This window comes from Eutrigla gurnardus, assembly GCF_963514095.1.
Source record: "Eutrigla gurnardus genome assembly, chromosome: 19".
NCBI lineage: Eukaryota > Metazoa > Chordata > Actinopteri > Perciformes > Triglidae > Eutrigla > Eutrigla gurnardus.
The window spans coordinates 20,002,214-20,015,726 of NC_139930.1; the positions used below are offsets into that span (position 1 = coordinate 20,002,214).

Here is a 13,513-nt window from a genome sequence, read left to right on the forward strand (position 1 = left end):
TTACAAATCAAATATATTCTCCCATTTGTCGCTTATTAATTTACTGACGCGTTTATATTTCATTGCCTTTTATTAACATGATTGTGACTCACTCGGCCTATGATAATATTACACACTGTAATATTTTGAAAGAGCGAAAAGAATAAATACAAGAAATCGAGAGAAAAAGAAATACGGTACTTTATTTTGAAGTACTTCCGGGTCACCGCGACCTTTCTAAAAATCGGTTGCCGTGTCCGCCATCCTTCTCTCTCGGCTTCGGGAGCAGGACAGACCTCAGGACACCAACATGCTGTCAGTACGCGTCGCAGCGGCTCTTGCCCGCACTCTTCCTCGACGGGCTGGATTTGTAAGCAACTCTAACTTCTTCTGTGTTCATTTATGTGTCGACTTTCTTCAGAAAATCCTGCGTTTATTCAGATTTTAAAAAAACAATCATGGCGGTGCGCACGTCGTTGCACCGGAGGACACCGGGCCCTTCACTTTGCTAGTCCCCGCTTTGAACTTGTGTAACTGACTGACCGCAACAAAATAGCACAGATTATAAACAGTGACTTAAACGACATTATTCATATCTGAACTGTGTGTTAATGCATCTTCATTGTAATGACGAATGTAAGTTGACGTTGAAGGTCAGCTTTCATGCTAGCTTTCATTGCAAATGATTTTGCTAGGCTAAACTTTACGTAGTCGGGTTCGATATTACGTTGGATTTAGTTTTTTTCAGCGTACTGTTCTGGCGTGTAGTTAATTGTCATTGTATGACCTAGGGCCCTTCTCAGGAGGGGTCACACTTTTTGACACCCAACTCATGTTGTAGAAATAGGAAAGTCTCACATACGATTTTAGCTACAAATAGTCATTTACAACGAAATGTCAGAGGGAGTTGCTCATATCCACTCTATATTTGGATTAAAACACAGTTTGTCACTCTAATGTACCAATATCGCAAGTTTTTTTTTAATGTTATTTAACATTAGTCTGTCCTTGGTGGACAAAATATTACAAACGCCTTATTAATAATGCAATAACATACAACAGCACAACTCACAATGACCTTTAACGTTGACTCAACAACTGTAAAACAGTTTCAACAAAACAAAATATTCCAATCTTCATGAAAGAGACTTATTAGAGTGTTATATCAGATTGAACTGGGTGTACCTACAATATTTATGATGGATTGTATATTGGAATTTATAAATAAATCAGTTGAATTTAAAATGCTCCACATATTAGCAATATTGCTGAATAGGATTAGCAGTTACACATAATGGATAGATGTTTAGTGGTCATAAAATTTAATTTCTGTGCTCGTTCCTATTGTTTTTAAAGGTATCCAAGAATGTTGCTGCAGCATGTGTAGGAGTCAGGAACCTACACACCACCCGCCCATGGCTGCAGGCCAAAACAGGTCAGTGTTTCTAGAAATTAGAAAATGAAAAGGTGTAGTGACTCGTCAGTGGTTCCAAAGTTGGTAATTGGCAAACCCATCACATGCATTAAAGGCACGGCCGAGGTTTCGTCCATTCTGGAGGAGAAGATCCTGGGAGCTGACACCAGTGCCGACTTGGAGGAGACTGGTCGTGTGCTGTCCATCGGTGACGGTATCGCCAGGGTGTACGGTCTGAGGAATGTGCAGGCTGAGGAGATGGTGGAGTTCTCCTCCGGTCTGAAGGTGAGACTGATGATGTAACCTTCAGACGCTGGTTTGAGGCCACAGCTTAAATGTTGAAGATTGCATTTACTTAACCAGCCTCCAAAAAGATCTGCAGTCAGATAGATTTGGTGTTTTCCATTGGTTAAAGGAGATGGTCACTAGTTGCACGGTACCCATGCTTAAATATACAATATAAAGTCTGTTGCTGGTGCATTCTGCCCATGCTCATATTAACTTGTTTGCCATTTTATCAGTAATTTGACTAAGCTAACGTGTAAAAGGTGGTAGTAACTGTTGTTTCTTTACTTCTCTAGGGCATGTCTCTGAACTTGGAGCCCGACAACGTTGGTGTTGTGGTGTTTGGTAACGACAAACTGATCAAGGAAGGTGACATTGTCAAGAGGACGGGCGCTATTGTAGACGTGCCTGTTGGTGAAGAGCTCCTGGGCCGTGTGGTCGATGCTCTGGGAAATGCTATCGATGGAAAGGTAAATAGTAATGATGATCTGTATTTTTATGGCACTACTAGTTGATGGCACTTCCTAATTGTTTTGTCCCGCTGGTTTCCCTCACAGGGCCCCCTTGGCTCCAGCATCCGCAGGCGTGTGGGTCTGAAGGCCCCAGGTATCATCCCTCGTATATCTGTGAGGGAGCCGATGCAGACTGGCATCAAGGCTGTGGACAGTTTGGTCCCCATCGGTCGTGGACAGCGTGAGCTTATTATTGGAGACAGGCAAACTGGGTAAGAGGATTCTGCTTAAAGTGAACACTTTGATGTTATTCCTACTGCCAATGAAATGCTGTTAAAGCAGTGATTGTTGTCTTTTTTGGTAGTTCAACCTTTTGTCGGTTCGGTGCTGCTTTTAAATTTGAATATTAACACATGAACATTGACTACTGTACAACATGGATCTGTTTGCTGGTGTATCCACGGTGCTTAGTTTTTCAATTTTGTGTTGCAGCAAAACCGCCATCGCCATCGACACCATCATCAACCAGAAGCGCTTCAACGAGGGAACCGAGGAGAAGAAGAAGCTGTATTGCATCTACGTCGCTATCGGCCAGAAGAGGTCCACCGTGGCTCAGCTGGTGAAGAGGCTGACTGACGCCGACGCCATGAAGTACACCATCGTGGTGTCTGCTACCGCCTCCGACGCCGCTCCCCTGCAGTATCTGGCTCCCTACTCTGGCTGCTCCATGGGAGAGTACTTCAGAGACAACGGCAAGCACGCCCTCATCATCTACGATGATCTGTCCAAGCAGGCGAGTTTAATTTAATCTGTTTGTTAAACGCAGGGAAAGCCTGTCGCTTTTGAGTCATTTTAACCAACTAAAGTCTACAGATAAACAACCTTGTGTGTTTTCTTCTTGCAGGCTGTCGCCTACCGTCAGATGTCCCTGCTGCTCCGTCGCCCCCCCGGCCGCGAGGCTTACCCCGGAGACGTGTTCTACTTGCATTCCCGTCTGCTGGAGAGAGCCGCCAAGATGAACGACAACTTTGGCGGCGGCTCCCTCACAGCCCTCCCCGTTATCGAGACACAGGCTGGTGACGTGTCAGCCTACATTCCAACTAATGTCATCTCCATCACAGACGGACAGGTGAGAGTGTGATTTGTTGACTCACTTCACCCCCAGTAAAGTCCTGAAGCCAGTTATTTAAATCTTTTTCTCCCTCAGATCTTCTTGGAGACTGAGCTGTTCTACAAAGGTATCCGTCCAGCCATCAACGTCGGTCTGTCCGTGTCACGTGTGGGATCTGCTGCCCAGACCAAGGCCATGAAGCAGGTCAGCCTCTCTTGTAGTCGCCCAATCCTGCAGCGTTTATCACTATGAATGTATTTGCCTCTGACTTCATGATTTCTGTCCGTCACCAGGTGGCCGGTACCATGAAGCTGGAGCTGGCCCAGTACCGTGAGGTGGCTGCCTTTGCTCAGTTCGGTTCTGATCTGGATGCCGCCACTCAGCAGCTGCTGAACCGTGGCGTTCGTCTCACTGAGCTCCTGAAGCAGGGACAGTACTGTGAGTATTACATTTTCCCTTTTTAGAAGCCATCTCTTTAAGAAAATGTATCCAATATTCCATTGTGACTGCATGTGTTTTATGTTTCAGGTCCAATGGCCATTGAAGAACAAGTAACAGTCATTTATGCCGGTGTGAGGGGACACCTGGACAAAATGGAGCCTAGCAAGATCACAAGGTTCGAGAAGGCCTTCCTGCAGCACGTTCTGAGCCAGCACCAAGACCTGCTGGCAGCTATTAGGTACGTTTAAGAGCTTCTCTGTATTACGTCAGCATTCTAATGTATATTCAATGCATTTTTTATAACCAATTTCTACTCGATTGCAGGACTGATGGCCAAATCTCCGAGGCGTCCGACGCTAAACTCAAGCAACTTGTGTTGACTTTCCTCTCCAGCTTTGAGTAAAGTGATGCTTTTTCTGTTGGTTGTTTTCATGTTCACATAGTGCAACAGTCAGTTATACTTTCTATCAACTTTAAAACAAAAAAACATGGCACTTCATCTTCAATGTACATATATCTCTTAACGGAGAATAAAGTATTCCAACGAGTTGACTTGATCGCCTCTTTTTGTGTTGGGAGCACTTTCTGTTTTTGATATACATTCATAGGGCGACACATGACACAACAGATCATCAACTGGTGAAAAGCTCACTTAGCTATTGATTTACATAATGGGCTGAAAGGTATGGAATAGCTACAATACCACATGAAGGTGGAGGTGCCAAGCCTTTGTGCCATTATTCTTAGCTAATTGCAATGATCAGTCATCATAGAAGAGCATCCAAGTTCCTCTTTGAGCAAGGAACAATGTGATAATTGCTAATGTAGGAATTAGCCCAGTCGATTATAAAACCAGCAATCCCACTGAAAATTTAAACGTTTGTCTCTGGAGGTTCTCTTTTAATTCGCCACAATAAGCAGACAGTAAATGCTCAGGATCATCCGTTATCTACTTGAATCTGCCTATTTTTACAGGCTAAACATGTAACGCTTAAGGCAAACCTCACGGAACTACAGTGCCCTCTGCTGGTGAGGAGTAGCACATGTAGAAGTGTTAATCAGAGGGTTTTTTGAGGGTATTACTTAACGTTTGGTGTTACAGCACCGACAGGCAGTTTGTGTAATTATATTTTGACACTTGAGTCCCTGATGTGACAATCCGATGCTGGAGAAGCACTTAAGTCTAAATTAGTCTTTATTACTCTTAAGAGTGAATCAAAACATGTAAATCAATAGCAGTGAATATAAATCTCAGTGACTGTTTATGAAAACCAGACTTGGCTGAACAAGAACCGGTGACTAATTTAGATTAACACAAGTGAAGAAGTGCACACTTAATATTTCATAACATGTGAATGAGAATAGTGAGTATTTCAAATGAACAAATTCAGTGGCAGAGTGCATTAAGAAAAAAAAAGTGACAAGTGTCCATTAATACGAGTGAAATAAATAAAAGACTAAAGGAATAGGTTATTTAAATAAAAATACATAAAAAAAATAAATAAAACATTTAAAACTACGTGACAGCTGAACATATTAGACCCAGTACTGTTTGGTGTGCACCGCAGGTCTGTGGTGTTTATGTTTGGGCACGTTGTTCTGTTTGACGTAGCAGGGGTCGTAGTAATCCCACTCCAGGGCCGAAGCCACAACACCGTTGGACTGACCTTCGCTGTCTGACAGAATCCGTAGGGAGACACCTGGGGAAAAAAAACCCCAACGTGAATATTTCACAACGTAACATTCGTTATGAAGGATGACGTCATATTTTACCGGCGCTTGCACCGAAGTCGCTGTCCAGTCCGGGGCCCACCGCCGACGCGTTGGGACAGGAGCCCTCCGACGGCGGGCTGATGTAGTCGCGCTCCGCGTCCACTTTGTCGAACACCAGCGCCGCGACCCCTGGGTTCACGTCGGCCAGCATCTCGTAGGTCGGCCTGCTGCTCCGACGGAGGTGAACCACATGTTCCGTCTCCTGCAAAACATATATAGACGTCACTCTTTGCTAATCATTACTGCTGATTGTCTGAAAACACAACTTGCAAGCTAACATTTTAAATTCTATTGCATAATGAAGACAATAAGGGTAGGGTTGCTGGTACAAGCACGGTGATATGTGGCACTAAAGCAAATAATTAAATGGGGGGCCTCAGCAGCCTATTGTGCCCCAGGACCCCCAAAGCAGGTTAATCCGGCTATGCTTGGGGGCAATTTTCTACAATTTGGCATCAAAAGCAACAAATGTTTCTGTTTGTCATAACATGTCCCCCCAGTACTAGATTAGTGGACTTCCTGGACCACTCACCATGGGAGAGTTTGGCGGTACACGGTTCACCGCGGTTTCGGCCTCGGACTCGCTGGACTGCGGTAACACCGGCGCGCTTTTACACCACCCGGCTTTCCCGGCGCTGTGAGTCCGGGAGGACAGCAGGTAGAGTCCCGTCGTGAAATCCGCCGCAGACGACGTGGCCCGGATGGTGCTCGGCGCCCTCAGAGACCCCGAGCCGGTGGCGCCGTCTGGCCTCAGGAGCCGGATCCTGTGATCCTCCCGGGGCCCTCTCTCCCTGGACGAGGCCCTGGAAGAGGTGACGGGATGCCGCGGGGACAGGACCGGCTCCGACAGAGACATGAGGGCTCTCCTCTCGTCCTGCAGCGAGAGGAAAGCCACGTCGGACCCGAGCCGGACTCTCTGCACGGCGGACTGCAGAAGCATCTCCTCCGCGTCCTCTCTGCCGGTCTTCCTCCTGGACAGGACCAGGAACTTGTAGCCCAGGAACAGGCAGTTGAGCAGCAGCAGGATGACCACGCAGGGTATGAGCAGGAGGACTACCAGGGTCAGGTTAGTCACCGGGTAGCTTTCAGTCGCGTTGGATGGCGCGGTCTGACCTACCTGCGACATTTCATCCCATTGGACGTGGAGGGGGGGATTTAGGAGAATTCAAAAACCTGAGACTTCACGCAGGTGGTCTGGCGCGTCAATCAACGTGCTTTGTGTTCTGTCCGATAATAGCAACATGCCAGCGTGTCTCCATGTGGGACCGTGGTCTCTCTTCGTCTTCCTCATTGTGGACGAGTCCGTGTTAACTGTCGTCTCCGTGCAGCGATCACCCGGCGGCCACATAGATTACAGATTGCAGCAGGTGTGTCCTATTAATGTGCAGGGAGGCCCTTGTCGCTGCAGCCGGCGGCCACCAGGTGGCAGCAGACTCCTGCAACACTGCATCTTAAGTTCTGCAGCGATCAAAAATATTCACCATTGAGTCTGAGGACACACACGTTTATCACACAAACAAAAGTCAAATTATGTTTTTTTTTTTTATTCATTTATTTTTTCATGCTTCCAAACATGTGTCAGGTAAATGATACACATCATCAACTCCTGGCTCGTCTCAGAATAATGTAACAAACACTTCAAATCATTCAATAGAACATTTGACAGAGGAATCTCTCTTAGAGACAATATGTTTGTATTTTGTACACAAAGTAGATCCTTGTACACAAGTACTTATGCTATTGTAATAAATCAATGCAAAAAGATCAGTCATATGAGCACCATATAACTATATTAAAGTCGTTTTCTCTCCTTCACGCTACCATTCAAGGAAAGTCTATACAGACTTGAATCTCACGCTGATACCCTGCTTGAGGTTTTGCAGGTGCAATAGCACAGATAACCTTTTTTTTTTTTTATTCAAGAGAAAGGCTTTAGAGTCAATGGACGCCCTCGGATACCAAAGACGGTCGGTTGTAAACGCGCTGCTCAGGTGGCAGCGTAGATGTTGTGCGTTCCTGCCTGCAGAAAGTCGTCTCCTCGCCTGTAAGCGACAGCTTGCCGTTCCCAAAATCACAAGGAGAGGTTGTGATTGGCTGTGGTTTTAGCACCTCGGGCAAAGGCTGTGTTTGTGAATCAATTCAGACGGTTGAACAAACGCAGGCTAGCACTGGGCCAGGCTGTGCTTGATGATCTCGCGGGACTGTGGAGGGATCCGGTCGGGGAACAGCACCTGGAACTCCACCACCAAGTCGCCCCTCTGGGACGGGCTCTTGGGGTGGGGCAGACCTTCGCCCCTCAGACGCCGGACGGCGCCCGGCTTGATGACGTCGCTGCACGGCAGAGGCATCATGCGGTTGTCGAGCGTCGGGACGTTAACTGTGCAGCCGCAGAGAGCCTGGAGGGAGGACAAAGGAAGGGGAGAGTTAATTCTGGAACACAAAGGCAAATCAATTAAATGCCTGAAGTGTCAAGTTACATAAACGGATAAATGTGGAGCGTCTGTCTTTTCTAAAATAAAAAAAGCTTAACGATTTTCCTGCGTTATGCAACGAAAACTATTTGTGGGCCCGTGTGTGGGAGGTAAGTGACTGATGGGAGCCATGGGAAGCTGGAGGCAGCCTCTTTGAAATGTCACTCTCTCCGTGACTGCTACCCTGCTAATCTGTGCGTGGGTTCGGTTAGAAGTGAGAGCCAGAGACGGGGCCAACAGAAAACTGCCCTCCTTGTGGAGGCGGAGGAGTCTGCAGCGCACATAGTGGCTGAGAGGGAGAGTTGGAGTGCGATTCGTGGGGGCAGTTGGTGCCGAGGCTAAATTTAGCTGCTGCTCTCTCTTTCTCTCTGTCGCTCTGCGGGGGCTGATGAGGTAACGGAGGCGTTGCTGCTGCTGCTGCTGTGCTTTTAGCGGGGGTCTGTCAGTTCATTGTGAACTGGAGGCCCGGATGCCTCTTACAGATCACTAGTTCTGTTCTTAGACTATAATCAAAAGATGTCACCCTCTCTGAATTTGGCAGGAATCTCATCTTCCGGCTTATGTCTTATTTCATTCAGTAACCCACTTCCTCTGGGTTTTTTTCAGAGAATGCATCATTCTACAGTTATGTAAAGGATAAGAAGCGGCGGGCGGATGTTGGTGTAGGCGGTTGGCAATTACATAGTATAATCTACTTATGGCCCCGTCATGTGTTTCATAATAATTCAGGATCGATCAATCTAAACCTGACATAAGTGCATAACTCACCTCCTTGAGGGTGATCTTGGCGGTGAAGACGATGTTGGAGCCGTCCCTCTTGTACTGCGAGTGCTCCTCGTCCCTGAGGATGAAGGTGATGTCGGCCGGCGTGTTGTTGGGCGTCTCGTCCCCCTCCCTGGGGAAGGTGATCTTTGTCCCCGCCTTCCAGCCCTTCTTCACCACCACGTTCAGCACCTTCTCCTCGGAGCGCAGGCTGCGGCCGTCGGGGTTGAGGCGGCTGCGGGTGATCTTCACGTGCTTGGTGCAGCCCTGCATCACCTCCTCCAGGGTCACCAGGAGGTCGTGGACCACCTCCTCGCCCTGGAGCCGCCGCTGGCCCCGCCGCAGCCCGCCGTCGCAGCCCGAGGAGAAGCCGCCCACGTGGCTGAAGGGGAAGCGCCTGAAGGGGTTGAAGAGGTCGTCCTCGCTGTCGAGGTCGTTGCCGAAGAAGATGTCGAAGTGGTCGGAGGCGTGGAAGGAGGAGGAGAAGGTGGCGTGGGGGTCCGTGTGGAAGTTATTGCGAGAAACGTTGCCTCCACTTTTAAGACCTTAAAAAAAACAGAGAAAACCTTTAAAATGCATTCAAATCTGTAGCTTTGCATCGTTATATACTTTAATGCAGCTTCTGCATCTCCCTCTAGAAGGTTTACTTAACATCAGCTATTTAGGAGAATCCAAGAAAACTTTAACACTGCTGAATAATGAATCAGCTCCACAGCTGTCTGCTGCACAAGATGAGTCGGTTTAATAGGGCTGGAAGTGTCCTGCCACCGCACATCAGCATTTAGCCTTAATGACGCCATGAATAATTGATGTACCAGCTGTATCCTCCAGTAATTAGCCAGATGTCAGCCAATATTTGAGCTATTTAACTCCCTGGCTCTCACCTTCTTCTCCAAACTGGTCGTAGATGCTTCTCTTCTTGGGGTCGGTCAGGATCTCGTAGGCCTCGGCGATCTCTTTGAACTTGTCCTCGGCGTCCGCGTCGCTGTTCTTGTCCGGGTGGAACTTGAGCGCCATCTTCCTGTAGGCCTTCTTGACCTCGTCTTCGTTGGACTCGGGCGAGACACCCAGGACTTTGTAGAAGTCCTTGCCCGTGGGTTTGATGGCCAGGCAGGGCGTCTCCTGCTCGGACTTGGTGCCCTCCTGTGGAGAGACAACAAGCAGGCAATTAGACCTTCGCTTGCCACTCATGAAAACCCAAATAATGGGCACATTCATTTGAAATCTCATAGTGTGTATGCTGCAGGGAGGCTGATTATTTAACACTAATGAGCATGCAAATATAAACATATATCATCCCAAAGAAGACAAACAGGACGGTTCATGTACTGGACTTCCTATTAATATGCAGAAAAAACATTTCTCCCCCAGCACTGACACTCTCTCTGGGATAAAACTGCATATCTATGAATGTGATGAGAGAGAGAGAGAGAGAGAGAGAGAGAGAGAGAGAGAGAGAGAGAGAGAGAGAGAGAGAGAGAGAGAGAGAGAGAGAGAGAGAGAGAGAGAGAGAGATATTCCCCCCCAACTACCGAGATTCTCTGCAGCGATTGGCTGAACGCGAGCCTTGCATTTTGAATTAATCCACAGCAACAGAAATAAGCCACATCATATCACTAAAGCATCTAATATTCTGTATATTTGATGAGAATAATGATTGAAATGGTGATTTAATAAAAGCAACAGAAGGAAAAGTGAACTTACCGCTGATGAAGATGAGCCCGAGCTGTCTCCTCTGTGCATAACTCGCACTTTGCACTTGACATTGACATTTTTGTGCTTGACGCCGAACTGAGTCCAGATGAGAACCATGGCTGCTGCTAGTAAAGTCGGTGTTCGAGGCTATAGCGTCGCTGTCCTTGGTGCTGAACTCGCTGCTTCTCCGTGTCTGAGCTCTCCTCGGCGCTCTGTTAAATAGCAGCGCGGCTGCTCCGTTACTATCCAGTCAGCCGCCCACGCAGCGTGAGCGAGCTTTCCCCGGACCCGCCCATTCTGCTCGCGCACGGCGGGGGGATACCGGTGTGCTCACATCGAACGGCGGGAAGCCATTGGTGCTCCGGCGATGATCGCGCGGATGTTGCAGCCTCCTTCTCCATCTTGAGACTCGTTTCCGGAATTCTTGAAGGCAGAGCCGAGCAGACAGTCACGACGAGCCTCTTCTCTTTTTTCTTCTTCTTCTCCTCAGACTGAACAGAACTAACCAGACAGGCAGGTTCACAGATCCAGACAGGCACCTGCTCATTAGCCGTTTGTACATCTGAGACCAGGCTTTTTAAATACTAAGCCTTTATAGATGAAAGAAAGAATGCAGGGAATTTTATTAGATTAGATAAGATAATAATCCCATTAAAAACACTGATACTAACAGTAGTATATGGATACTCAGGTCAATTAGGGTTTTCAGATTTGACATAATAACACAAACGCCTCCACAGTTAATGTTTTTGTGTCTGTAAAATCTTATAGCAGCTCTATCTGTAAAATAAATACAGTGGATTCAATTTAATATTTCCCTCTAAAATATGGTTGAATAGATGTAGATAGTTACATAAAGTTAAGTACAAATACCTTATAATTGTGCTTCGTTGCACTTAAGTAAATGTACTTCATAGTTGCATTGTAGTTCCTTAAATATCTATAAAGGGCAGGGAGGAGAAAAAGACCTTAACATGAAGCATGTTTCAAAACAAAAGTGCAGCAAACCTGAAAAGTGTTCGGCTTGTTTTCCTGTTGGAGCCAGACTGTCGAGTTGAAGGAGTTTTTCCCTCTCAAAGCTGTATTTATTGAATGGTTACTGCAGTTAGACGGTGCAGCTGTGCATGTAAAAGCGTCCGCCCCCGTACTTCTGCATAGCAATTATGTTTAGTGCCAGACAAATGCTCGCAAAAAAAACAAATGCAAATGAGCCATGTATTAGTCAACAGCTGTGGAAGGAAAGGGCCGTTTCACGTTATGCAATGAAATGTGTTAAAAAGCTTGTGTTCCTTGGGGAACGTTCACATATCTCGCTCCTGTGAAAATTCAACATATCACCTTTAAAATCCTGTTGACTGACTGAAGGATGCTGATCGCCCTGCCAGAAAAAAAGACATTTTTTTAGTCTGATTGAATGAAGGCAAGATGAACCTTATATTTGACTTTGTATTAAAAAAGAGACAGACCCATAATAATCTGTTTTTAACGTTAAATATGTGAATGGAACAAAAATCCAAATCACACATTTGGGGTGGAATCAGCAAAACAAAACATAATATAACATGTGCTTCCTGTTCATCATTCAAGCTGCTCTCCGCTGTGGAATTAAGCTACAGAATGAACAGTTGAATGAGCGAACAGGTCGGCTTGTTATATCACTGGAAGCAATTAACGTTCTGTTATGATGCAGAATGAAGTGGAGACGACTGCTGGGGAGTGAAATGTTTAATCCCTGTTAATTATAAAGAGTCTCCTGTTCTCAAAATGCACCTTAAGGAGCCAGGCAGCACACAAAACACATGTTTTTCTTATGTTTTTTTAGCAAAAACAAAAGAAAAACAGGAAACAAAATATAAATTTGGGTCAAAAGAAACTAAACACCCTTCCCTGCTCACCCAGAACAATTAGGAAACCTTCTTTTAAACAGATGAAAGCTTTCATAACCCTTCCTCTGACTCCTATTCAATTCAATTTTATTTATATATCACAACAGAAGTCATCTCAGGACACTGAACACATTGATCAGGACTAGAATACGCTCAAGATTTCCAGAGTCAATACAATTTCAGAGTCCCAACATCACCCAGGACCAAGCGTCACAGCGAAAAAACGGCCTTAATAGGCTTTTAGGCAGAAATCTGGTGCCTTGGGTTCCAACTGCATTTGGTGTTGGAAGTAGTATAGTAGTAGTAGTAGCATAAACAGTAGTGTTGGCATTAACAGAAGCAGTAGTATCAACAGCAGTAGTCCATGGCAGCAGGCACAGCCACGCCGAGATGGATCCATCCCAACCACGTACTATGGAGCTACAATATGGTGTTTCCAGCGTCAAGCCAGTTAGCAATCTGCAGCCCTTATACTCATTTGTGTTCAGTCCCTAACCAAGAGGATACTTTGTAAAGATAAGAGAGGAAATTGCAGAAGTATCAAGGGCTTATGTGATGTTTAAGTTGAATAAAACATGCACAAAAAGCAAAATCTAAGCCACAATAATATTGTAAGCTTACATCTCTACACGAAGGCCTCTCTTCTGCATCATCTGCTCAAATGGAGTCAGTGTGTCTATTTCGAGGCCGGTACTACCAGATTACGACACAGCGCGGCCGTGCATATGGGAATCTGTGTCACGGGAGCTGGAGAGAGCGTACATACATGGCAGTGCTTCCTGCCCTGCGACGCTTCCTGCAGCCAATGAGGGCGGATGGAGTCTCCTGGATTCTCCTCTTCCTCCTCGCAGGAAGCGGAGGACATATTTGGGCCGAAACATGCCGAGCCAGCAGCGTCACGCGCTCACATAGCAGCTCTTACATACTATTCACAGGATCCAGGCGAGATGGAGAGTGAATCACAAGCGCTCTCTTTTTCACAGCGCTTCGTTCTCTGCTGCCCACGGGAACAGTCTGACTGTGCTTTTCACACATTCACACTGTCTCTCTCTCTCTCTCTCTCTCTGTCGCCTGTCAGTCTCGGGGAGAAAATGATGCCAATTACAGTGTTGTTGTTGTATAAGGCGAGAAGGTGGACAGCTGACATGCAGCCTGGTGTTCTTGTGTTAGTGTTTGATCAGCCACCATTACATGCTGATGACATAATCTGCGGTTCTTATTGAAGGCCAGATCAAACATAGTTA

At 46.4% G+C, this 13,513-nt stretch overlaps 3 protein-coding genes across 3 annotated transcripts; 1 reads left to right on the forward strand and 2 right to left on the reverse strand.

Moving 5' to 3' along the window:
* Positions 1 to 193: 193 nt before the first annotated feature.
* On the forward strand, positions 194 to 4,234 carry atp5fa1 (ATP synthase F1 subunit alpha). The gene is made up of 11 exons (XM_084035760.1): positions 194 to 349; positions 1,336 to 1,414; positions 1,509 to 1,678; positions 1,975 to 2,148; positions 2,236 to 2,402; positions 2,623 to 2,923; positions 3,035 to 3,259; positions 3,338 to 3,445; positions 3,535 to 3,679; positions 3,770 to 3,920; positions 4,007 to 4,234. Exons 1-11 carry the CDS (start codon positions 290 to 292, stop codon positions 4,083 to 4,085), a joined length of 1,659 nt encoding a protein of 552 aa, XP_083891886.1. The 5' UTR covers positions 194 to 289; the 3' UTR covers positions 4,086 to 4,234.
* Positions 4,235 to 4,976: 742 nt separating this feature from the next.
* hwa (huluwa) lies at positions 4,977 to 6,761 on the reverse strand. Its single transcript, XM_084034981.1, has 3 exons — positions 5,988 to 6,761; positions 5,456 to 5,657; positions 4,977 to 5,382 (listed from the first exon to the last, which is right to left on the reverse strand). The coding sequence occupies exons 1-3, from the start codon at positions 6,579 to 6,581 to the stop codon at positions 5,219 to 5,221; spliced, it is 960 nt and encodes a 319-aa protein (XP_083891107.1). The 5' UTR covers positions 6,582 to 6,761; the 3' UTR covers positions 4,977 to 5,218.
* Positions 6,762 to 7,054: 293 nt separating this feature from the next.
* On the reverse strand, positions 7,055 to 10,674 carry LOC311029505 (dnaJ homolog subfamily B member 5). Its single transcript, XM_084034665.1, has 4 exons — positions 10,393 to 10,674; positions 9,573 to 9,831; positions 8,695 to 9,233; positions 7,055 to 7,851 (listed from the first exon to the last, which is right to left on the reverse strand). Exons 1-4 carry the CDS (start codon positions 10,498 to 10,500, stop codon positions 7,618 to 7,620), a joined length of 1,140 nt encoding a protein of 379 aa, XP_083890791.1. The 5' UTR covers positions 10,501 to 10,674; the 3' UTR covers positions 7,055 to 7,617.
* Positions 10,675 to 13,513: the final 2,839 nt, after the last annotated feature.